This window comes from Candoia aspera, chromosome 1 (genome assembly GCF_035149785.1).
Source record: "Candoia aspera isolate rCanAsp1 chromosome 1, rCanAsp1.hap2, whole genome shotgun sequence".
Taxonomy (NCBI): Eukaryota; Metazoa; Chordata; class Lepidosauria; order Squamata; family Boidae; genus Candoia; species Candoia aspera.
The window spans coordinates 272,470,276-272,497,539 of record NC_086153.1 but is presented as its reverse complement, the minus strand read 5'-3'; the positions used below and the strand labels follow the sequence as shown (position 1 = coordinate 272,497,539).

The following is a 27,264-nucleotide window of genomic DNA, read 5'->3' as shown; positions in this document are numbered from 1 at the left end:
TCCCTAGCATCAGCATCTTCCCCAGGGTGTCCTGTCTTCTCATTATGTGGCCAAAGTATTTCAGTTTTGCCTTTAATATTCCCTCAAGTGAGCAGTCTGGCTTTATTTCCTGGAGGATGGACTGGTTTGATCTTCTGGGAGTCCAAGGCACTCTCAGAATTTTCCTCCAACACCACAGTTCCAAAGCATCTATCTTCCTTCTCTCAGCCTTCCTTATGATCCAGCTCTCGCAGCCATATGTTACTATGGGGAATACCATTGCTTTAACTATGCGGACCTTTGTTGTCAGTGCGATGTCTCTGCTCTTAACTATTTTATCGAGATTTGTCATTGCTCTCCTCCCAAGAATTAAACGTCTTCTGATTTCCTGGCTGCAGTCAGCGTCTGCAGTAATCTTTGCACCTAGAAATACAAAGTCTTTCACTGCCCCTACGTTTTCTCCCTCTACTTGCCAGTTATCAATCAAGCTGGTTGCCATAATCTTGGTTTTTTTGAGGTTTAGCTGCAAGCCAGCTTTTGCACTTTCTTCTTTCACCTTCATCATAAAGCTCTTCAGTTCCTCCTCACTTTCAGCCATCAAAGTGGTATCATCTGCATATCTGAGATTGTTAATGTTTCCTCCAGCGATTTTAACTCCAGCCTTGGATTCCTCAAGCCCAGCATATCGCATGATGTGTTCTGCGTACAAGTTGAATAGGTAGGGTGAGAGTATACAGCCCTGCCGTACTCCTTTCCCAATCTTAAACCAGTCCGTTGTTCCGTGGTCTGTTCTTACTGTTGCTCCTTGGTCGTTATACAGATTCTTCAGGAGGCAGACAAGATGACTTGGTATCCCCATACCACTAAGAACTTGCCACAATTCGTTATGGTCCACACAGTCAAAGGCTTTAGAATAGTCGATAAAACAGAAATAGATGTTTTTCTGAAACTCCCTGGCTTTTTCCATTATCCAGCGGATATTGGCAATTTGGTCCCTAGTTCCTCTGCCTTTTCTAAACCCAGCTTGTACATCTGGCAATTCTCGCTCCATGAATTGCTGAAGTCTACCTTGCAGGATCTTGAGCATTACCTTACTGGCATGTGAAATGAGTGCCACTGTTCGATAGTTTGAACATTCTTTAGTGTTTCCCTTTTTTGGTATGGGGATATAAGTTGATTTTTTCCAGTCTGATGGCCATTCTTGTGTTTTCCAAATTTGCTGGCATATAGCATGCATTACCTTGACAGCATCATCTTGCAAGATTTTGAACAGTTCAGCTGGGATGCCATCGTCTCCTGCTGCCTTGTTGTTAGCAATGCTTCTTAAGGCCCATTCAACCTCACTCTTCAGGATGTCTGGCTCTAGCTCACTGACCACACCGTCAAAGCTATCCCCGATATTGTTATCCTTCCTATACAGGTCTTCTGTATATTCTTGCCACCTTTTCTTGATCTCTTCTTCTTCTGTTAGGTCCTTGCCATCTTTGTTTTTGATCATGCCCATTTTTGCCTGGAATTTACCTCCAATGTTTCTAATTTTCTGGAAGAGGTCTCTTGTCCTTCCTATTCTATTGTCTTCTTCCACTTCCGCGCATTGCTTGTTTAAAAATAATTCCTTATCTCTTCTGGCTAACCTCTGGAATTTTGCATTTAATTGGGCATATCTCCCCCTATCACTGTTGCCTTTTGCTTTCCTTCTTTCTTGGGCTACTTCTAGTGTCACAGCGGACAGCCATTTTGCCTTCTTGGTTTTCTCTTTCTTTGGGATGTATTTTGTTGCCGCCTCCTGAACAATGTTGCAAACTTCTGTCCATAGTTCTTCCAGAACCCTATCTACTAAGTCCAGTTCCTTAAATCTATTCTTCACCTCCACTGCATATTCCTTAGGAATATTAGTGAGCTCATATCTAGCTGATCTGTGGGTCTTCCCTAATCTCTTTAGTCTGATCCTAAATTGTGCAGTAAGAAGTTCGTGATCTGAAGTACAGTCAGCTCCAGGTCTTGTTTTTACCGACTGTATAGATGTCCACCACCTTTGGCTGCAAAGGATGTAGTCAATCTGATTTCAGTGTTGTCCATCTGGTGAAGTCCATGTATAAAGCCGTCTCTTAGGTTGTTGGAAGAGAGTCTTTGTTATGCAGAGTGAGTTGTCTTGGCAACATTCTATCAGCCTATGTCCTGCTTCGTTTTGTTCTCCCAGGCCATGCTTACCTGTAATTCCAGGTGTCATTTGACTGCCCACCTTAGCATTCCAGTCTCCCGTGATGAAAATAACATCTCTTTTAGGCGTGTTGTCCAGTAGGTGCTGCAGATCCTCATAGAACTGCTCTACCTTCTTCAGCATCTGTGGTTGGGGCGTATATTTGGATCGCTGTGATGGCTTGCCCTGAATTCGAATTGAGATCATTCTATCGTTTTTTGGATTGTATCCAAGCACTGCTTTAGCCACTTTACTATTAATTATGAAGGCTACTCCATTTCTTCTGTGGTCCTCTTGTCCACAGTAGTAGATCTGGTGGTCATTTGATGTGAAGTGGCCCATTCCAGTCCATTTCAGTTCACTGAGGTCCAAAATGTCTATCTTTAATCTTGACATCTCCCCAATAACCACATCCAATTTGCCCTGGCTCATAGATCTTACATTCCAGGTTCCAATGGTGTGTTGATCCTTAGAACATTGGATTCGCCGTTCACCACCAGCACCGTCGGCCGCTAGCCGTCCTTTCGGCTTTGAGCTAGCTGCATCATCACGTCTGGGGCTAGTTGAACTCATCCTCTGTTCCTCCCCAGTAGCATTTTGACCATCTTCCAACCTGGGGGGTCTCATCTTCTGATGGTATACCGACATATCTCTGGTTGTACTGATCCATTTAGTTTTCACGGCAAGAATACTGGGGTGGGTTGCCATTACCTTCCCCAGGGATCACATTTAGTCTGACCTCTCTGTCGTGACCTTCCCGTCTTGGGTGGCCCTTCACGGTTTAGCTCATGGCATCATTGAGGTGCTCAAGCTCCAGTACCATGACAAGGTAACGATCCTTTGCTGAAGCTATGTAGAATTACCATCCTTGAATTCATACAAACAACAGCCACCACAATGGTTGTAGAGTTGGCCTGGGGATTATGGGAATTAGCACCAGCATGGGAAAGACCAGGTGCGATTGTTTAATCATATCATAATTATATTATGTCAGGAGCACTGGCTGCCCTTCATCACTGATCTCAGTTTAACGTCCTGGCATAATTTACAAAGCCTGTAAACCAGTCTCAGAGATCCTGTTCTCTGGCTTATTACTAAAAGCAATCAGGTTGGCAATACCAGGAAAGCCTTTTTGGTGACCATTCCACTCTCATTAAATTTTCCCTTAAGTAACTATTGGGGTAGACATTTTTTGGTCCTTAGTATATGAGTTTATCTATGCTATTATCAGTTGTTTTTAAAGATATTTTTATTGCAAACTGCCTTATGAAGACTTGCTCTAAAAAGCATGGTAGGAATATATTAATTAAAATTACTCATAATCGCCACCTGATCCAGCATGAAAAATGTATGAAATAATCTGGGTCAGATATACAGAACAAAGCTTAACAAACAGATTTCTGACAGCACAATTCTTATTACAGAGCAAAACTGTCTGGCCAAGGTTGTTCCCAGCACTGTGGTATGCGATCTGTCCGATTACATTAATCAGAAATCTAATAAAGTAGGATGGACTTGCCTGAGTAGTAAAACTGGATCTGGAAGGCAAACAGGAAGTCTGAAAAAGACATCAAACAGTCCACAGCATCATCCATTAAAACAATCCTGGAATTGAGAAGGAGAGAGCTCAGCAACAGCCAATGTAATGTACAGCAGAGATACAGGGTATTGGAAGTAAAGCAGAAATGTTCAGAACTGATAAAAGGAGTCACATTTTGTTCTACATTTCCCCAAATCAGCTTCAGAATCTGCTTTATTAAGCCCATCTAATTTCTTCTCTTCAATGTTCTAAGACAATCAAAGGGAAACCCAGAAAGCTCTCAAATGTTATTTTTGTTATTATAGCATTGTTGTTACTATTCTTTTACTATTCCTAGGAAGTACCACTAAAGGCTGATGGTAGCAGCATATGTATTTAGTTAACCAACTAGCACTTTCAACTGATAGCCAATGCAGTGATCTCAAGATGGGCAGGATTCTGCAATAGCAGTTTTCCCCAGCTAATAGTCTGTTTGCCATATTCTCTATCATTTGCATTCCAAATCCTCTTCAAAGACAGCCCCTCATAAGGTGCACTGCAATAGTCCAGTCATGTGGTGATCAGGATGCAAGTCACTGTCACAAGAGCTTCCTGGTCCCGGCAGGGCTATGACTGGCTCACCAACTGAAACAGGGAAAAGTGCCCCCCTCCCCCCATGGCTTCCACCTCCTGCTAAAGTAGGAGCTGTGAGTCCAGGAGGATTCCCCAGATCACAGTCCAGCTCCTTCGGGGAGCAAGACCCATCAGAAGCAACCACTGGCTGAAGTTCTCGGATAACTCAGACTTCACAGATGAACTGCAGTTCCATCCTAGGAAGGGTAATATGAGTCTGTTTTTCCTCACTCAGTCCCTGACAACCCCAAGACACTGGTTAAAGACTTCTACAGCATCTCCAGCTTGGGCTGGAATTCCATGCACAACTGAATGTCACTGGCATACTGATGACATCTCATCCCAAACCAACAGATGACTTCTATATATTCTTCATATATATGAAACCCTCTTCAAAACCCTCCCTTGATACTGCTTGAGGTGATTAATAAAGTAGATTAATTTAAAGATGAACTAAATCTTGAAGAGACAAATGAAAAATACTTGCTATCTTGCTTTTGGAAAGGTAGCAATAGTCTAAAGGGTAAAACTAAAACAAGGTTACAACCACAAATACCGCCTCTGTGCTGTTTTAACCTTGGATGAAGACAGTTAATACTAATAGGCAGAGCAAAACTTTACTATCCTAATTTATATTGCTATTCCAAACAGCAGTGATCTACATTAAATCTACAAAACAAAATGAAAGAAAATCCTGTGATACCCTTACAAAAGCTTCAGGGAAGATCAGCTGGATGATAAAGCAGCAGCTGATGGGGAGGAAGGAATTTATACCCATTTATTACGCCATTAATTTGCCAGCATTGTTTGGATAGGTGAAAAGAAGCACACAAGAACATGACAATGCCACAGGAAAAAGATGTATTATGTAGATACCATGTTAACTGTTTGGAGTGTCCAAGTGTTATCTTTCTTTCTTTAGTTCCTTGACCCAAACCCACCCTTCTCTAAGATTTATCCTCTGAATCAATATTCTCAAATGTAACCAAGTTTAAAGTATACTCAAGTAACACCACCTGCCTAATCTTTCTTTCCCATGTTCATCTGCCCAGCTGTTCCTTAGTTGTTTCCCCACAGCCAATTCTTGAAAGTTACCTTTGCAACTCTGAAATGGTCTATACCATAATGCCATAGTAAATAATACTCAAAACCTACATGCTCCTAGTGTTTTTTTATTGATGTACAAATATGACACAATTGTACATAATTAATAGATAGACACCATGTATTTCAGTATCAGATGTCTCTTAAAAACTAAAAATAATCTGTTTTTATTTATTTATTTAATTAATTAATTTATGTCATCTCCCATCTCCCCCAATGGGGGACTCTGGGCGGTTTACAATAAAATAACACTAAAACCATAGCCATCTAAATTACCATTAAGATATAAATAAAATAAATGAAAAATCCAAGTGGAGATGGAACACAATCACTAAGAGGTGCGATGGCACTAGCCAACCCCAGGTGGAGCTATCGATCTCCCCCTCCCAAGCAAGGCGGCAGAACCAGGTCATCAGTTTCTTCCGGAAGTCCGAGAACGAGGAAATCCGTCTCAACTCCAGGGGCAAGATATTCCAAAGGGCGGGCGCCACTGCAGAGAAGGCTCACCTCCTGGACCCCACTAGATGAAATTCCTTTGCTGATGGGGTCCGTAGCATGCCCTCCCTGCCTGACTGGGTGGGACGGGTTGATGTTATGGGGACGAGACGGTCCCTCAGGTACCCTGGTCCCATGCCATGTAGGGCTTTAAAGGTGATAACCAACACCTTGAATTGGACCCAGAAGCAAACTGGTACCCAATGCAGCTCACATAACAGTGGTGTCACATGGGCTGATTTTACAGCACTGGTAACTGTCCGCACAGCCGCATTCTGGACCAGCTGAAGCTTCCGAATACTCTTCAAGGGTAGCCCCATGTAGAGCGCATTGCCGTTGTCTATATGGGAGATGACAAGGTCATGAGTGACTGTTCAGAGGGCATCTTGGTCCAGGAATGGGCATAGCTGGCGCACCACCCGAAGATGTGCAAAGGCCCTCCTGGCCGCGACTGCCACCTGCTCTTCAAGCAGGAGTTGCGAGTCCAGGAGGACCCCCAGGTTCCGCACTGGTTCCGAATGGGGCAGTGCCACCCCATCCAGAACCAAAGATGACAACTTCCTGGAACCCAAGGGGCCATCAATCCACAGCCACTCTGTCTTACCAGGGTTCAGTTGAAGCCTGTTGATCCCCATCCAGGCCCCCACAGCCCCCAGGCACTTGGAAAGGGTGGAGACTGCATCACCTACTTCACCCGGGATGGAGATATATAACTGAGTGTCATCGGCATATTGATGATACTTCATCCCATGGTGACGGATGATCTCACCCAGCGGTTTCATGTAGATGTTAAATAAGAGAGGAGAGAGTACCGAACCCTGCGGCAACCCACAGTGGAGGGGTCGAGGGCCGGATCTCTCCTCTCCTATCACCACCGACTGGGAACGGCCCTGGAGGAAGGAGGTGAACCAGCACAAAACTATACTGCCCACCCCCAATCCCCTGAGCCGCCCCAAAAGGATACCATGGTCAATGGTATTGAAAGCTGCTGAGAGGTCTAGGAGAGCCGGGATGGATGCACTCCCTCCATCCCGCTCCTGCCATCATCCATAAGTGCGACCAATGCAGTCTTTGTCCCATATCCTGGCCTGAAACCTGACTGAAAGGGGTCCAGATAATCCATTTCCTCCAGAATTCTCTGGAGCTGCAACACAACCACTTTCTCAACCACCTTCCCCAAAAAGGGAAGGTGGGAGACAGGGCAAAAACTGCCCGGTATAGTAGGCTCCAGGGATGGCTTCTTAAGGAGGGGGTATACCAGCGCCTCCTTAAAGGCAGCTGGAAACACCCCCTCCCTCAGAGATGCATTAACCATCGCCTGGACCCAACCACCAGTCACTTCCCAGGCTGATTTTATCAGCCAGGAAGGGCATGGGTCAAGCTGACATGTGGTTGCATTCACAGTCCAGAGGATCCTGTCCACTTCCTCAGGCCCCACAGGATCAAACCGTTCCCAGATAACAGGGTAAGTACATTCCCCTGGCATCTCCCCAGACTCCGCTTCAAGCTGAGAGTCCAACTTAGAATGGATCTGAGTGATTTTATCCTGAAGATGCTGTGAAAACTCTTCCGAACGGCCTTGTAGGTGGGTCCCTGGATCTACCAGACCCAGAAGAGATCGAGCGATCTTAAACAGGGCGGCATTCTGCAGATGCAATAAGAGTGGAGAAATACTCACATTTCACCGGTCTTACCACCACAAGGTAGGCCTTAATAGCGGCTCTAGCTTGTGTTCGGTCGGATTCAGTCTTCGTCTTCCTCCAGCAATGCTCCAGATGTCTCTTGACCCTCTTCAAAACCCTCAGCTCCTCCGTAAAACATGGGGAGTGACAGATCGAACGAGGCAAGAGAGGTTGCACAGGTGCGATCCTGTCCAAGGCCCCGGCCACGGCCCTATTCCAGGCTGTGGCTAGGTCCTCCACTGGACTGTGCAGCAGGCCCTTGGGAATAACCCCCAGCTCCCTCTGAAACCCTACTGGGTCCATCAGTCGCCGGGGGCAGACCAATCGAATGGGTCCTGCCTCCCTGTGGAGCAGGGTGGCAGAATCGAATCTCAGGATCACCAGGGCGTGGTCTGACCATGACAATGGGGACAGATCTAACTCTCCCCTCAGATCACATTGCCACTGCTCCGACAAGAAAACCAGGTCCAGGGTGTGACCACAGTCTTGAGTCAGGTCCCAAATAATCTGGGACAGGCCCATAGCTGCCATGGTAGCCATGAACTCCCGAGCTGTCTCTGTGGCACATCCCAGGGATGGCAGATTGAAGTTCCACAGAACCATAAGCCTGGGGAACTCCACTGCCAACCCCGAGATGGCCTCCAGCATTTCGGACAGGGAGGTTGCTACGCAGCAGGGAGGCTGGTACAGTAGCAACACCACCATCCCAACTGTTCTCGGGATCCCAGCTTGTAAAACAGAGTCTCACAACCAGCTACTTGCGGAGCAGGGCCCCTGAAGGCCACTAAAGATTTTCTAATGACAACTGCCACCCCTCCTCCCCTGCCCTGGTGTCTCGGCTGGTGCCACACTTGAAACCCGGCTGGGCACATCTCAGAGAGGGCTACTCCCCCTTCTGAGCCCAGCCAGGGCTCGGTGATACACGCCAGGTCTGCCCTCTCCTCTGTGATTAGATCACATATGAGGGGGGCCTTGTTGTTCACTGACCTGGCGTTAAGTAGCAGCAGCCGAAGACCAGGGGTCGTGAGGATCTGCCGTCCAGGGCCTGGGTATGACCACGGAGGGCCAGAACACACCACTGGTAATAACCACCAGGGGCGTCTTCCCCGAGGCTGGCCTGCCCTCCAGGTCCTGTCATAACATCCCCGGCCCATCACCACCTCGATCGAATAGCCCGCCCTACAGCCCCCAGAGTTTTCTAGCCCAGTAGCCTCCACTCCCAGACCTCCGGAACTCCTGGGCTTAACCAGGGGTCCCTTTTCCCACACATCCATCTTCTCCCTCAACATCTACCTTAGGCAGTGGCAATCCCCCCCAGCGCACCAGCTTCTGCTCTCGGCGCTGTTGGGTCACCACTGCCATCCACACCTTTACTATACCCCACCCCGCCCTCTCTCACTAGTAGAGGTGGGACACACCAGCCACTCCTAGCCACCCCTGTCTCTCACTCAGGGGTGGGTAGACTTCCATACCAAGAACCAATCCTAACCTCCTCCTGAGCCTCTCACCCACAGGGGGAGTAGCACAGTCACACTCACACCAAGGGACGCCAGCCCTCTGCCACCTAATATAGGGGAATGGGCAATCTCCCCTTCCCTTCCCCCCCCTGAATCCCCTAAGATCTTAAAAGCCAGGGGATTTCTCCCGAAGCCACTTTTATTTTTGTACTAAAAACTGTTTCTAAACTATAAATCAGAGAATCAGGGATATAAATGAAGGCTCTTGTCCTTTAGGATATATTTTTCTTCTGAGTCTTCAAACAAGATGTTAAAAAGATCTTGTACTAATTTTCTGCAGAGTAAAACAATGTTTTTTAATACATTGCATAGTATTCAGATTTATATATTTATATCCCTTCATATGAGTCTTGATTTTAAATTGAATGATCTGTTGGCTTTTCCACAAGTACTTACAGACTATTACCCTATAATAGGTAATATTATAGTCCCCTGATGTGAGTCTCTAAGGGCAAAATGATTGACTGTTTCCCTGTAACTGTAGTTCTTCAAATAGATCTGTATTTGACCCTTCATTTAGGAACATTCTAAAACTGAGCTTTGTAATGAGACTCCACCCACTCCAGCATATCCCTTCACCAAGAAATGAGAAGTACTTCAGTTCCAATACCCACACAGTGGCTCAAGAGGAGTAAAAGAAGAGGTTGCTTAAGAAGGACTTGAATAATCACAATTACAAGTAAACAATTTGTAGTTCTTTGTGATTTCTAAGCATTCCATATATGTATAACGGTATGTTCAGAAACTGACAGATTTATATCCTCGCCACCTGGACATTCCTCATTTATCAGTTAGTTAAGAGAACAGCCTTCTTGCCAAAAACTGAAAAAGTCCCTACCTTAACTAGCTGAGAAACAAATTAGGTTATAAAGCAATAGCAACCCAGTTGCTGAGATTTCTGTAATTTTTTCATATTCTCTTTCGATAAATTTTGTTAAAAGAAACTCTGGGAGAATCTTGCTTTTAGTTGAAGTGGGCTTCCAGGACCTTGACTATGGGGAAGAACATAGAACACAAGGCTGCAGCCAACATCTAGACAATGAAGCATCTGCTGCATATCATCTGAGAGAAGGAAGTCAGAAGAAGTACGACTTGAGCCAGATGGAAATCAGTCATTGCCTTTGGCAGGAAAGAGGCATCTGGTCAGAAATTTGTCTCTAAGTTGGATGAAGTAAGTTAGATCAGTGTGAAAAGTACATGAGTTCACTGATGTGATATAAAGAATTAATAGTTGCAAGAAGAAACACTTTAATAGTAGGCAACATTTTTTGTCATGATTTCAAACAGTTTAGAACTCAAGTGGGGATAATAAAATAATGGAAGTCCAAGAATGAGATTACCCGGGATATCCTGAACCAAGGATATAGGCTCTCTAAAGTAAGCCGATGTTTCTGAACCAAAAAGGTGGGGAAAATCTTACTATTACTGGACAGGAAAATGAAAAGCAGAAATTACTATGTAGACTGAAAGAAGATAAACTCTGTGTTTCAGAGACAATAAAAGTTGTAGAAGGGCATAAATAGAGCAGTTGCATGGGCTTCCATGGAAAGATGATGAGGTAACCATTTGAAAAATAGCTCACTTAGCCTTATAAGAACAGCAGCAGTCTTCCTGGAGGCATCCATTTGCTCATTTATCAGGTACTACATAACTAAGAGGTGAGACTCCAGGCTATTAGATACAGGACCTGGACACTATCTCCCAACAGGAAGTCATTGTGAAGGGAGAGGGGGTGAAAACATTTGTTTGCCATCTGAAGGAAACTGGTGAACCAGATGTCATAAAGATGCACAGGGTTGTCCAGAACAAATCTTGGCAATAGTTTGGTGAGCCAAAAAGTAGGGATGGGAAGCACAAAAAAGACTTTCCATTTACAGTTCTGTGAAAAATTATATGCATCCCCCCAAATTTTCTGAATTTTATATATCTTTGCATGCAAAAGTAGATGCAAAAATAGAGGGTATGAACAAAAAATGCTTGAGCTGCAAAGAGGGTGCTTATTTCATTTATTTCATAGATAGCCATTCAACATGTGATGAGCCAGTGTAAAAAAGTTACTCCTGACTTAAGTTCAATACTTTCAGGGCAGATTTGGCTCAGCACTGCCCAGCATAAATCTCATACACTTTGACCCCTCATCCCAGCAAAGTTCCTACCATACAGATTCTATAGCTACATCATGCCTCACTTAAAACAAGTGAGGCATTCCAGCTTACCAGTCTGGAAAAGATTACAAAACCATCTCTGAGGCTACACTGACTTATAGCCAGAGACATGGTCTTGACATGGGGAAGATACGGGATAACCGTGAATCTTCCAAAGAGTTATAATTTTGTGAAAATCACTCCAAGACTCCATCATAAAATCATCCAGGAAGTCACAAAGTATCCCAGAACAATACCCAGGGATCTGCAGACCTCTCTTGCCTTGGTTAAAGTTAATGTTCATAACCCTACCATCAGAAAAGTGGAGGATAGAAATTGAATTAATGGAACAGTTGTAGGGCAAAAGCTATTCTTCACTAAGAACACTAATGCCCATCTCAACTTTCCTAAAAAGAACCCAGTCAATCCTCCAGATGTCTGGAGGAGTTCTATGGACAGATGACTCAAAAGTGGAATTTTTAAGGCTACATGGCTGTAATAACCACCCAGAGTCCCTCTGGTGGGAGGAGATGGGCGGTGACAAATTTGATAAATAAAATAAAATAAAGAGTATTACATTGATGGAGATATGCAGGAACCATTGCCTAAGCAAAAGGGGCTGAAGCATTTTTAAGCCCAGAACAAGATAACATTCGGAATTGGCTCAGGAAGATGCTTCCCTAGTTCACTGAACTATGATGATGATGATGATGATGATGATGAGGAGGAGGAGGAGGAGGAGGAGGAGGAGGAGGAGGAGGAGGAAGAGGAGGAGGAGGAGGAACAGCACAATCAGAATTCCAAGATTCTGTTATTACAGCCAATCTCAACAAAAGTAGTGTTAGCCTTCCTGTGGAATTGACTTCCTGGTCTGCTCTACCTAGTGGGGCTGACAGTCTGTTACAAATGAAACACTACATTCCACAAAAACATAAATGTCATACCAACTATCAAACACCAAGGTGGCAGTATCATGGCTTGGGAATGTTTGCTGCTTCAGTGGCAGGACTTGCCATTGTTGAAAGAAACATGAATTCTGCAGTATATCACTGAATTCTATAGGAAAATATAAGGCCATTTATTCATCAGCTGAAGCTAAAGCACTAGTGGGTCAGGCAGCAAGACAAAAATCCCAAATATCAAAGCAAGTCTATAAGAATATGGATGAAGAACAATTTTAGTATTTTGGGGTGGCCAAGTCAAAATGCAGACTTATACCCCATAGAAATGTTGTGAAATGAGAAGTTCATTCTAGGAAACATTCAAATGTTTGTTAGTTGAAGCAGTTCACCATGCAGATATGGTAAAAATTCCTACACAGCAATGTGAGAGACAAATCTTAAATTACTGAAACATTTAATTTCAGTTATTGGATCTACAGGTGATGCAACCATCTATTTAGCTAAGGCAGTGATTACTTTTTCACACTGCTCTTTATGAAATAAATTAAACAAGCACCAAGCTGTAGTACAGTCTACTCATTCAGATTCCCTTCATGTATCAGTAAGATCCATATGAAGCTTGGATAACATTCAGCAGCAAAGATCCAGAAAATCTCTAAAAAAGTTAAATACTTTTTCACAGAACTTAACATCTGGAGATAATTATTCCCCAGAATCCTGGGTCACAGCAAAATTGGCTGTGATAGTGAGGTTGATGTGAGAATGTCCCCAGAGATGCAAGATGTAGCAGACCATCCATAGCTTCAACTGCAATCATGAATGTTACCACACAACTCACTACAAAGATGTTCTGTTCAGAAACACTTTATTATATATGCACCAATGTGACAATTGCAGTGTCAAGAAGAACAACATTCCACTTTGTTTATATAAAAGACACTGGTCATGTTGGACAGATGATCTGACCTGAGATTATAAGTGGAAAAGCAAGGTATTCCTTATACATTGCAAGTTGCTCCAGGGTGCTGACAGCCACCGGGTTTCCTTCCAGAACCAATGGCCTCAGGCAGAGTGAGGCTTCAAATGTTTGTCCCATCTTGTTTGCAAAATGTTTATGGTCAGCATCAGGAAAGGTGCAATTCAAGAAAAAGTTCGCTTTTGGAGAGATTGTGTGGATCCATTCACCATCTGAGATGAATGAGTGATGCTTCTTGGAAAACAAAGCTAATTTTTATTTGGAATCAGGAACAAAATCATAATTGAATGGTTTGGAGATGAAGACAAGCAAAAATAATAAGTACCATCAAGAATGCTATTTAATCCAGCATCTGCTAAATTAGGCCTGTCTGAACTTAGCAGAAATGGAAGAGCTGGTTGTCTAGTTGGAAATAGCCAATTAGCAGGCATGTGGCAGGAAGGCCCAGCCATGACAGAATCTACTATCATACCAATATACTTGATTTGTTGAAATTGATGAAGATTCACTGAATTCAGAAAGAAATCCAAGTCTTGGAGAACAAAGAAGGTGAGATTGATGCTTGAATCAAGGTTGGAAAGGGTAAAGCCTGCTAAAAACCAGCTGTGGATGTACTGAAAACTGAAATCTTTTGATCCAATGGATTTATATAATTACTGTCATGCAGTTGGTAAAAACCTGAAGGAGTATAATGAGACTGAATGGCAGAACCTGATATGGCAGCACTGGCTCTACCAATTTTCTTCTTCTTCTCATGTCTATCACCAAGTCTTATTTCTTTCCACTAGTGTGCAATTTCACTACTCATAAGTTCTTCATAATGAGGGCTGCAGTGTGCAAAAGTGTACTCCTAACAAAGGACAAAGTAGAAGACCTTGCATTATTCCTTGCCACAGTCATGGAGTGCTGGTCCACTAAAATACTTAGTTTCAAAGTGGATATGAGGGTAATTTAAGTCTTCCCTGCTCCAGTAGGAGGTTGCTCTTTCTCACGAATGCCCATGCAGTCTGCTATGATTTCTTAGCCCTGACTGCTGTAATTCCTCTCAAGCGGAAGTCACTCTGATATATTATGTTTTCATTGCCATAAGGAAGCTTTTGCACGATCTTGGATGTCTCCACTTCACAATATAGTTAGACAGAAATTGTCTACCATCCTTCAATTTTCTCTCATTCTGCTATAGTTAAATCTGGAAGAGTTTCCACTGAGAATATACAATTTATTTGTTTTAGTGGATTTCAAACAATCTGTGATAATTTGGCAGCTATTGTTCACTTATGATTCAATTTTTCTTGTGTAAATGGAGTATTCTCTCACTGGGCATACAAAGTCAGTTGTGGAGTAATAGAGGGCCAAGAGAGAAATTCTAACTTGAGCTGCCAGTTTTATAAAATCAAAGGTCATGTCTATAAAGTAAAACCAGAATCTCTCCTACATACTGTATATATACTAAAGATTTAAATATTGTTAGCACTATCATCAATGTTGCTTCAATGAAACACTAGACTGGTAGTTTTTTGAAATGTCTTTCTATTACTAGTTTCATGCCTGATGTCCATGGTTGATTACTGGTAGGTCCTCTGTTTCTTGTAAACAAAGTAAAACGTAAAAAACATAAAAAGTTGCTTATTTTAACAAGTAAAATGCCTTTTAGCAATTGAGAAGTCTTCAATGTTAACTAACATAAATGTCACTGAACTTCTGAAGGGGAGTCCAAAGGGGCTCTTATATTTATTAATCTCTGCATCTTTAAAGTAATCTGTAGGTTAATTTGATGTACATCGTGATTTGCAGGATTAATAGTAGTCAAACAAAACTTGTGACTCCAGGACCACAATATTCCACCATATTGACATACCTTCTGTCTTTCATCCCAATAGTAAAACAGTTAAAGAAGCACCAGTGATCTTTATGATGCAGATGTGACAACATGAATCTCTGAAATCTAGAGTTACAAACCAATCTCAGTGATGAAGAAGGGGAAGAATATTTTTGACAGCAACAATCCAGAATTTTTTGAAAAGAATGAAGGCATTGATTTGAATATAATTTTTATTAAGAATTTTGATTACAATAGTAAAAACTAATACAAACTTAACTTAGAGAAAGAGAAGAGAAAAAAAGTATTAAAAGTACAGGAAAAAAAGAAAAAGAAAAAAATAAGAAAAAGAAAAGAAATATATAAAGAAGTTACTTCCAACCTTCATCACAACCAGTGTAAACACATTTAGTAACTCTTCACCCCCTGTAAGGTTACAAACAGATATCTGTTCATCCCATATCCCATCCCCTATGTATAAGCAAATCCATAAAACATCAACTTTTCGATCCTGGTGTCAGCAAAAAGCCCATAGGTTGCTAGAACTTGGCAAAAAAAAAAAGTCTTATTTTAACTTTGATCAAATAAGCCAACTTTATACTCCTTCCTTTTACTTGTAAAAGTCTTAATCTTTAATTCAATCAAATATTGTAGGATTTGATTTCTCTTCAATTTTTCTTTTGCACAGATTTCTTCTTTAAAAAGCCTCTTTCATAAATCCAATAAAAAAATTTTCAGGTCATTCTTTTAGTTTATCATTTATATTTCCTTTTAAATTTTTAAAACTTCAGCCAGTTTCTTTTGTATATCCAGTAACCTTAACATCCTTTTCTAAATTATTTTCTTGGCCTGTCATTTGTAGTTCCATTTTTGGTACTTTCTCTGTCTTGTCAGATAAAATTTGTTCCACATCTGTCATTCCTTCATTAACATCTCTTGGACATAGTCTTTCCATAGAAACAGATATCATTACTGACAGTGTTGATATTGTAGTTACTAATTTCTGGCTCCATTCTTCAAAGAACATTACTTTAATGTTTCTGATGTATAACATTTTGTGTCATCTTATAATTCCTAGTTTTAACTGACATCAAGAAGAGGCTTGTATTTTTTTTTCCTTCTGCTTAGAATCTTTAGCCCCTCTAGTGTTCAGTTTCTAAAACCATAAAGGAACTTATCTTTGTTATGGCTTACAACAGCCAGGATAGCCAAAATAAATCTGTTTCCTACAAGAAGCTATTTATCTTTTATAGATAATTCCAAAACCTTATAGTAAAAGTCAATATTCCAAACTTATCTGGACCCTTAATCCATTTATAACTTACAACAAAATCTTATTTAGCTTTTTGCTGTTTATTTCAAATTCCTTAAGTTCTTAAGCTTATAATTAATTTGTCTTTTGTTCAGAGTTGAAGATAAAAATCACCTGACGACTTTTCAAACTTGTCATTCTGAAGTTCTCTAATAGCTTTAAGATGGTTAATAGGCAATTTCCAAAACTGATTAGAAAGTGAGGTTTGCAAACTTAGTGTCCTTTAAAAAGCTTCGCTGCAGTTGTGAGCAAGATGGCTGATCTCTTCCACTCCTGGCACTCAACCTGTGGAAAACCGCTGTCCTGTGAACCAGCCATCCAGAGCACATGTGGATCCCATCCTCCTTATCCAGACAGGTTCCAAGGAACCAGTCTACTTGCTGGTTCCTTGGTCTTTGCTGCAGTAGTCAGCATTTTCACAGAGCCATCTTCAGTTTGCCATACCTTCCCCAGAAGTCAAAGAGAATGAAGGGATTGATGTGGTGGAAATTGAGGACTGGCAGACACCACTAACTCTGTATAATGCCATGAAATATTGGGAATAGAAGCCCTGAACTTCTTCCAGCTGCATGGTTTCTACAACATTCTGGTAGAGGAATTTGCAAAGATCTGCAAGGATAGAAGAAAGAGGAGTGGGGTGCCATATCCCTCAGGTAGCAAAGACCTGAATTCCATATGGTAACGAACCAATAGTCTGAAATGATAAGCTTTCAGTTTTGAGCAACGGTATCCATTTGTCTACAAAACCACTTAGGTACATCTGAAACCTAAAACATCTATAGTTATTACCCACAAGAGTGTTGTTAGTGAACAGTTAAGTTATTATGCAGCTGAAATGCTTGAAAATCCAGACCTGGATTTTTCAAACTATGTTCTGTGAGAATTTCATGGGGTTCTATAAAAGACAAAAGGAGAAAAAAAGCTCACTTGAACACACAAATTTTCTGTCACTACAGCTTTGACCCTTGATCAGAGATTCTGGGAGCTACTTTTTTAACTAGTAGTTTCCATAGCCTGAAAAAGTTTGAAAACCCCTGATCTATGTTATAAACAAGACTTGGTGTAGTTACCTAAATAAACAACAAGTTCTGATGTTCTTACAGTGAAAATTTCCAATGTATGTGGTTATTGTTAGGAAGATAGGAATCCTATCTTCCATGTAGGTTCTAGCTTCATTGAGCACAATGTGGAATTCCAATATCTTTAGACTCCTGAGAATCTTCATTGGCTCTGGACCATAACAGTTAATAGAAATAGCTTGAGAAAGCTAAGTAGAGGGAGGAGGAGATGGAAGAGCTACAGGACGTAGCAGGAGGCTTTCCTCCCTGCCACTCAGAGCAGCTCAGTTCAGTGAGGCAAATTCAAGCATGCAGAGCAGCTTGAATTAATTACTGCAAAGAAGAAAGGATAAGGCTAAGAGGGTCCCCAGGAGAAAAGCTACTATTTAGGACAAAGCCCTTTGAAGATGTCGAAGTGCTTCTGTTTTATTTCTTATGTCCCAGAAACCTCCTCCTGCTGCTGTCTGGTAACAGCTCTAGTTCTTAAGTCTCATTACTAACCACATTACAGAGATGGTCAACGGCCACATCAAGGCGACGGCTTTGAAGCTGGCACACAGAGCATCTTCCATCTCCCAGGCAATAAAATATAGCCATTGGCATCTTCAAGCTCTGGAAACACTAAAAGCCATTGGCTGAATTTGGTATCACATTTTCTGCCTTTTAGACAGTGGAATAGGCATCAATCTACCCTACCTCACAATTGTAGAAGAGCTATAAAGTATTAATAGAGAGGTAAAATTTGGTGCAATATTAAATTAAGTGACAACAAATTAAGTTATACGAGAAAATTATTCTGCCTGAAAAAGTACAGTATTTGATTGGAAACAAGTGCATTTTATTTCCCTAAGAGTTTGTGCTCTAGCTGCTCAAGAGGAAGCTAAGGGTTATTTCTTCAAGTGACTGTGTAACTGTATAGCTGGAGTAACAATGGAGTACTACACTGCCTCCTTATGGATCTCCTAAAGTGCTATGCTGGGGGAGGATCTTAGTGCAGGGGTTCAACCAAAGAGTATGATCCTGATTTAGAGCAAAATCCTCCTGAAGAGGAAACAGAAGGTATGAATTCTTCAAAATAGGAATGTCTCATATAGTAAGAGAGCCTATCCTTCTCTTAGCATATTTTAATAATTTGTTTCATAAAAAGAATGAACATTAAGATAACACAGTTAACTATTTCTTTGTTATAACCTACCACAATCTAACAACTCTTGGCAGCTTCTACAGCATATAACAAAAAATTTAAAACATGCATGATATGACTAAAAGATAACATCATAAAATTTTGGAAATAGAAACAACAACGACAAATGGGAAACAATATTAAAGGGATAAAAGATGGCACAGTTCTTAAATTAGGAGAATGTTGTCCAAATAACTTCATTTTCAACACCTTCCTGAAGGTCAACAAGGAGGACCCAGCACGATCTGCATCAGGAGACTATTCCAAAGCACCAATGCTGCTATAGAAAAACAGTGTTTTCTACTTTCAGCCCCTCTCTCATTGGTTAGAATTGTGAAGCCACAGGTAGGTTCTCTCTAAAGGATCTAGTGGGTCAGGTTGATTCAAGTTGGAGCAGGCAGTGCTGCAGGTACCCAGGGGCCAAACCATGAAGGGCTTTATAGGTCAACATTACACCTTAAAGCAACCAATGCAGGGGTGCAAAATTTGTGTTATATATTGCCAGTGCCAACAGCCAGTAGGTATGTGGGCTTATGCATTCTGGATTGCAGTTTCTAAGTAGACTTTAAGGGCAGTCCCATGTAAAATGTCTTGCAATAATCAACCAGATGGTAATGAGGGTGTGAATTACTGTAGCTACAACCTCCTGTACTAGATAAGGTTTTTCTTGGAAAATTGCCAAGGAAGTCTAACAATATCACATTTGATTTCAAAAGAAGAGAGTTTTAAAAAGAAAAAAAGATGGGTTTGATAAAGTAGAAAGGGAAAGCTCTGAAGGCAAATACTCAAAGGTTATTGTAGATATAATATTTGCTACAAATTATCTAGCAATATCAACAAGAATATTAGAGAAAAGAGGGATTCCTTCAGAAAGTAAAAGTCTTGCCAAACTCAGCATATGTAAAAAGGACCTGGGTGACTTGATGAGTTATCAACTGAATCACAAGGTGAATATGAGCCAATAGAATGATACTGCCGTACAAAGTCTTTAGAAGTCCTCTTTTCAGTCATCTAGCAACTTGACAATCATATTGTCTAACCTCTCTTCTGAGTAATTTGTTGTATAGAACAGGGCCCAAAACTGAACTTTTCATTATGCTACTTGACAAATTCATCTTTATGTGGACCCAGTGATATATGCTCATTGAGCATGATTGTTTACCCAGCTAGATATTCCTCTCATGGTAGTAAAATCCAGTTAACATTTTGTCATCTCCTGTACTGCAATCTTATGGGAGACTGTTGAATGCTTTGCTGAAGTCAAGGTAAACTATATCCATTGCATTCCCATGATCAACTAAGTTGGTCACTTTATCAAAAAAGGAGATTGGGTATTTTTGATATGATTTAATCTTGATAGACCCACGCTAAGCAATGCATTTTTTCCTAAATTGTCAGCCTTACCAGGTGGACCAGACACGAAACACAACCAGATGAGCTAATTCTACTTTATTGTAAGGCTACATTAACAGAATCTTGCAAGTCTGAAAATACAATTTTTCTCCTGTCTCCTTTACACCCCAAGAAATTAGGGAGAGTCTCTTCTGAGCCTCTTGCCCTGCCCACTACCAAGCTGAGGACTATGCTGTCTCTTATCTGACCATTCTCTAGGCAGCATCTGTGGGCCCAGTCTCCCAAGGTCATTCCCACATACCATTACATCAGTGCTCACAAACCAACAGTAATAATTTGTTTCAGCATTTTGACCAGTATCAGTATAAACCCAGTTGTTCTGTATTTCCAGATCCAGAAGTGCCTGTGTGGGGACAAGGGAAGGGAACATGGGTGCAACTGTATGAAACTCCATCCCTTTTTTTAGTGTGTGCAATGAATGTTGAAAAGGGACATTGCTTTGATCACAGTTGCAGGCACCTTCTTTTTTGACAAACTCCTCCTGTGGGTGCCTGTGCCCACATCCTCCTTTTGAAATTAGGAACAACATCTGCCTTTCTCCAGTTCTCTGGCACTATGTTGTCCTCCATGATTTCTCAAAATTCACAGAAAAGAGCTCCAAAATGACATTTACAAGCTCCTTCCAGAATCTTGGATGAAATTGGCCTGTCCCTGAAGAATGTGTTTCTTTCTTTTGGCAAATATTAGCTACTTGCTAGTATGCCTCACTGATGATTATACCCACTTCCATTTAATGTCTGTCTGTCTGTCTATCATCTTCCCCTTAACTCAGCTGAAAGCTCCCTAGGTATCCTAATCTACCCCTTATTTCTTTTTCTCCTTGGAATGGTATGCAACTCTACTTCCAGTATCTTTTGACGAGTTTCCAACTCTACTGTGCTCCCTGGAACCTCTTTCCATGTGATGCGACCTAACACCTTTCTAAGCTTTTGAAATTGGCTGTCCTAGTGTTGCTATTATTATTATATTTTTATCCTGGCTTTTTTATATATAGAACTCAAGATGGCAAACAATATTCCTGCCTTGTATTTTCCCCACAACAACAGCCCTGTGAGGTGAGTTGGGCTGAGAGAGAGCAACTGGCCTAAAGTCACCCAGCCAGTTTTCATGCCTAAGGCAGGCCTAAAACTCAGTCTCCTGGGTTCTAGGCCAGCACCTTAACCAAGACACCAAACTGGCTCTCATGTGTTCATGTGTGACTAAGATGTAATCTCTCTCTCTCTTAGTATTTTGAACCTCAAATGATTTTGTCCCAAAATTTCCATTGCCTTTATTTCTTTAATCAGCTCTTCCCTACTGATTAGGATCAGATCTAGGATAAGCAATATCAAATGTGGAACAAAAACTATGGTCCAAAGTTTTACTCTCACAAAACCTCTATTAAATCACACTCCATTCCACCTCTCCTTTACTAAGCTATTGAAGTAGACGAACACTTAGGGATGAAAAAATGTGCCCTTCCGCTTTGCTGTTGTCTTTCCTCCTACTTACTTACTTGAATAGCTTTACTGCTATTCAATCTCTTCCCTTCCTATTGTTTGTTATTAATACATAGCAACAGCTCCTGGAAGAGGTAGCTGCATCACAGAATCATCTCAGCCATGCAGCTTCAAGGATACCAAAATATATGGTGACTTATAAACTATGTCGATACAAATCATAGCCCCTAGTGGGTTGTAGCTTCTTGTGGGTGCTGCCACTGAATTTATAACCCCTCAAAAATCAACTACAATGCTGTCAGAGTACTTCAAAAAAGTATATGATGAGTATAGTAAGCACACAAAGAGGAAAGTGCTTGACAAAAATGATTCCCCAAATTAATCTTTTTTCCAGCTGGTGAAGTTTATGGGTCATCACTCAAGATGAAATGAACTTCTGATAAAAAAAAGCAGACAAGCACATAAGAATATCAAATGGTACAGATGAAGAAGAACAGGGGAAGACAGCTTCAGATTAAGGCAATATCAAACAACTTCTCTTTACTAGCTTAGCAGGCAAAAACAAAACTCTCTCAACCCAGGAAGAGTAAAGGCAGTGATATCATCCCCACCTGAATCTGGGTGCCTCAGAGACACAAATCTCAATTTTCTCTCACACCTGCTGTTCCAAAACCCTTAACTTGTCTGTCTCCAAGGCACACGCACACAAGCATAGAAGTACAAAGGCTGCACCCTTAACAAAGCCTTAGGTTTACGAAAAGTTTGCAAATTATTTTTTTAAAACAGCCATACATCTAAATTTTTTAATTTAGACTTGTAGCCAAGTTTGTGGAGACTGTTAACCAACTGCACTATTATTAGTGGCCATTTTTCTTTATTAATTTTCACAACCAGCTTCTGAAGGAGACTGCTATTAATCTCACTTCGCAGAGCTAAGCTGAAAAATAAGTGACTCACATTTTAAGGTGAGCTGATCTGTTAGAACATTTTACTTGCCACCTCTTAAGAATCTACTAAATAGCTCTTGATTAAGCCAGTCTCATATATATATGTGTGTGTGCATGTACATATATATATATATATATATACACACACACACACACACAGTATGTATGTGTGTGTGTGTATATACATATATAAACAGCATGTGCATTTTTAAAGAGATCCATGTTAATAAGATGCTAAAATGTTGCAGAAAACTTGTCATTTTCCCCAAGCCCATAATTTCGTGAGAATCAAAAGGTGCACCCTCCTGCTGTAAACTTATGTCTCTACCAACATTTAAAACAGTGGTTTTCAAACTTGATTTGGAGAAATGTGTACTTTACTGGAGACTTATTGATGAGTTCTCCTAAGAAAGGTGGCAAAGGCTAAAAGACTCCCTAAGAAGTAGTTAGAGATTTATGATGCTTCATACTGCCAAATATTAACCAGTCAAGCATAAAACATAAATCCACAGCTATGAATCTGTAAGCCAATGGTCACAGCAAAAACATTAAAAGACTAAAATAAAATTTAAAATAACATAATCATTGCTGACCAAATCTAATCATCTTATGCACATAAAGAACGTAAAGCATCCCCCACCAGGACAAGCACACAGGACAGGCTAGTTATACCTAAAGGAAGCAATCCTGAAGGAACCTAGAGCCAAGCCATGTCAGTTAAAACCAGACCTTTGAACTATACCCATAAACCTACTGAAAACCAAAGGAGTGTTCACAATATAGCTGGCTACAGCAACTCTCAACTGCTAGCATGAGGAATCTTCCATTTTGTGATTTCTGAGTAGTCTTCAAGATATTTCCATGTAAAGTACATTGTAGTAGTCTAGCCAGGTGGTGGTGAGAGATGTGTTACTGTTGCCAGAGCCTCCTGTTCCAGGTAGGGTTCCAATTTGTGCACTAGACAAGGGTTGGTGAAGGTTTCCCAGGCCCAGTCTCCATTTGCAAATCTAGCAGTAGGTGAGAGTTCAGGATGACTCCAAAGTCACAAACCTGCTCCCTCAGTGGAAAGACTCCCCAACCAAAGTTAAATCCAGAGCAGACAGAAAGCCAGATGGTTTCTGTACAGCAGCAACTCTTAGTTCTGATTGAACTGCAGCCTGTTTGGCCCAGTCTCTTATAACCTCCAGACACTATAACAAGGTTTCCACAGAATCTCCAGCCTGGCCCAAGATGGAGATGTATAACTGGACATCACTAGCACATTGATACCTCACTCCAAACTGATGGATAACTTATCCTAGTGGATTCATATAGGTGTCATGTTCACTGTTTCAACGTATAGTATACATCGTAACGTTTCACATGCCATGGCGCTGACGCGCGTTTCTGTTTGGGAGGGAGCTGCTGTGAAACCTTGTACCAAGCTCTGTATCTGTGTTCATTACAATGGAATGTGTTTGGGTTATGTTCTCTGTTCAAGGACTTTTCCCACAGACCATCAGAAACCGTTAGGAGCACCTGGGATTGTGAACTTGGGAAGATTCTACGGGGGAAGGGATCTCATTTACACCGAGGGTTTTTAGTTTGCATTTGGCGCACTTTTATCATTCTCAGCTTTCTCTGTGATGCTGTATACTATTCTTTAATAAATCAAATATCTTTGAATTCCTGCTCATGAGTCTGATAGTGTTTTAGGATAGGCAACCATTACATAAAGCTGAGAATCACCTAAGTTGTACCGTTAGCTCCTACCAAGATTAGTTTCTTGTGAGGGAAAATAGTTAACGATGGCTGAGTCTAAGCTCACGATCGGGAGACTTGAGGAGACGGCTAGTTTGATGCCCAAGTCGGCGGTCAAGAGTGGAGAACTGAGCCTCACCCCAGAACCTTCAGATTTTCGGGAGGAATCGAGTTCCAGTCCTGAGGTAGAGGAATCTGACGATGGGGGAGAACCAGAGCAACCAGCACCCTGCGAATCACCTGCCGGTTGATCACCTGGGATGAAGCGGGAGAACCCCAGCCAGGGACGTCCCAGGCGTCCTGGAAGTATCGGTTCCTGCTGACCCCAGACGTAGAATCTACCACGGTATCAACAGAGAAACAGCCTAACACAGGAGGGAGGGAGGAATCTCAAACCCCTGAAAGGCTAAGAGTGATGGAGGCCAAAATAGAATCGATGTAGTATATGCTAAAAAACCTGTCTCTGTCATTGGGGGGGGCAGGGGAGGCGCGGAGGAGATCCCAGCTACACGCAACCATCCCCCATCCTCCCATCCGGACCGCTGGCGGAGCAGGGCCGGAGACAGCTCCGGGATGAATCTCCACCCTGCAGAGCTCGACCACCAGTGTCCCCACCCTGAAGAGGGAGAGCTACTGTAACCTGGGGCCCAACCACTCAAGCAGCCGCTGATTCCGCTCCAGCAGGAGTGGGGGTGAGAGACTTTTCTGTCAAGTTTGATGATCCAACAAAGTTATCTTTCTTTCTAACTAATGCTAAAAGTTACATGAGGCAGTTTGGAGCATACCTCCCTTCTGAAGAGGCTAAGATAACTGCCATTGCCACCAAGTTGAAGGGTCGAGCTGCTGACTGGTATGTTCAGTTAAGTGAGGCTGACTCCCCTGCATTTGATTATTTCGAGGACTTCATGTGGGCGTTAAAGCTACATTTTGAGGATCCTCTGGCCAAGGCAAGAGCTAAGAAGGCGCTGAAGGATCTTACCCAGGGCCAGCTGTCTGTAGCTGATTACGCCCTGGAGTTTAAGGCTTTAGCTGGGAAAATCCCCGACTGGTCTCAGTCAACCTTAATAGAACAGTTTAAAGAGGGACTCAACCAGGACGTCCTACGGTGGGCGTTGTGTAGGGATGACCCAGAGTCATTGTACGAATGGATCTGTCTGGCAGGCAAGGCTGAGCACGCTCAGCATACCTTCATGCAAACCAGAAGACCTGAAAAACCACCAGCCACCATGAGGGGACACCGAAGTACTGTGACTGCTGCCCAGCCAGGCTATAGAGCCTGGGATGAGGAGAGAGATCGGTGCTTTGCAAGGGGTCAGTGTCTCCGATGCGGAAAGGAAGGGCATTGAGCAGCTGATTGCCCAAAAGCCAAGGCTGGAGATTGAGCGGGCAAGCCGCTGGCCAAATCGCCCCCCCCTCGCAGCGGATGACAGCAGCCAAGGGCGCAGCCGACGCTGAGGAAGTATTCTACTTCCCAGGAGAGGTTGAAAACGACTCTAAGGAGCCAGCGGGAAACGCCAGCCACCTGCCATGAAGACCGCCTGCGGGCAGGTGGAGGAGGATGGGTGCGAGGATGCTATGGTGAGTGCTGACTGTCCCACTTTAGCAGTAAAAGTGAAATTGGGCTCCCGCAAAAAAGCTACAGAGGTCTGGGCTTTGGTTGACTCTGGGTGTTCCAGGTGTTTAATTCACCCTGATCTGGTTGCTGCTTTGGACCTGCCTAGCTTCCCCCTCGAGCAGCCTTTGATCTTCACACAGTTGGATGGTTCAATGGCGGGGGTGGGCCCGGCAACCCATTTCACTGGAACTGTCGCAATGCAAATGGGCAGCCACCGTGAGACTTTAAAATCGTAGTAGCACCTGTTGGCAATCCCTTGGTAATTCTGGGGATCCCCTGGTTGACCTATCAAAGCCCATATATAAACTGGGAACACAGAACTGTGACTTTTAAAGATGGGTTTTACCAAGCTTCTACAGCGGAGAGAGCTGCACGTGCGGGGGTTGGAAGGGCTGCGGCTGCCACGCTGCGCCCTAACTTGACACATTTAGAAGGCTTGCCCGATTGATACCAAGACTTTGCAGACATTTTTGGGGAAATGGAAGATCAGCTACCCCCGCATTGGAAAACTGACTGTGCAATAGAGTTGGTTCCCAATGCTCAATTGCCCAAGCCAGAAATTTATCCAATGACTCAGAAGGAGCTTGAGGCATTACGGGACTTTATTGACAAAAATCTATCAAGGGAGTTTATTGAACCTGCAAATTCCCCAGTTGGGGCCCCTGTGCTATTCTGGGAAAAAGATGGCATGCTTCGACTCTGTACGGACTATTGAGGGTTAAATTCCATCTCAATTTTCAACAAGTACCCTCTTCCGCTCATGAAGGACATGTTCGCTCATTTGTCTAAGGGCAAGATTTTCTCCAAGCTCAATCTTCGTGAAGCCTATTTCCGCATCCGCATACGAGCTGGAGATGAGTGGAAAACTGCTTTTAATTGCCCATTGGGTTCATTTCAGTACAAAGTCCTCCCTTTTGGGTTGGCAGGGGTGCCTGGAGTCTTCATGCAATTGACTAATGAAGTATTACATGATCATTTGTTTAAAGGGGTCCTGGTTTATTTAGATGATGTTCTCATTTACACTGAAACCGAGGAGGAACACGAACGCCTCCTCAAACAGGTGTTACGCAAGCTTAGAAATGCCAAACTCTATGCCAAACTTTCCAAATGTGAATTCCACAAGACCCAACTTGACTATTTGGGGTATAGGGTGTCTGACAAGGGCATTGAAATGGACCCTGCAAAAATCCAGGCGATTTTAAGTTGGGAACGTCCCCGCACCCGGAGGCAATTGCAAAGTTTCCTCGGGTTCAGTAATTACTATCGCCAATTTATCCAGGGGTTCGCTGAGATTGCTTTGCCCCTCACTGATTTACTCCGTACCAAGGGCTTGGGGGAGACACGTAAAGTAAAAAACCCTGGGGCAGTGTTGAATTGGAAGCCAGAATGCCAGGCAGCATTTGAGAAATTAAAAACCCTTTTCACTGCTGAGCCTATTTTACAGCACTCCGATCCTGAACGCCCCTTTGTGGTCCAAGTTGATGCTTCTGACTCCTCAGTTGTGGCTATATTGTTACAGAGAGATTCTGAAAATCACTTAAAACCCTGCGCTTATCTGTCCAGGAAATTTTCTGAAACCGAACGCCA

General features: G+C 42.5%; 1 protein-coding gene across 1 annotated transcript in view; it reads right to left on the bottom strand.

Moving 5' to 3' along the window:
* The window catches only part of CSTPP1 (centriolar satellite-associated tubulin polyglutamylase complex regulator 1), a 180,381-nt gene that overhangs the window by 15,033 nt on the left and 138,084 nt on the right, over nucleotides 1–27,264 (bottom strand). The window contains exon 5 of the mRNA XM_063289701.1: nucleotides 3,699–3,784. Coding sequence (XP_063145771.1) covers nucleotides 3,699–3,784 — 86 coding nt within the window. The remainder of the gene's footprint in view (nucleotides 1–3,698; nucleotides 3,785–27,264) is intronic.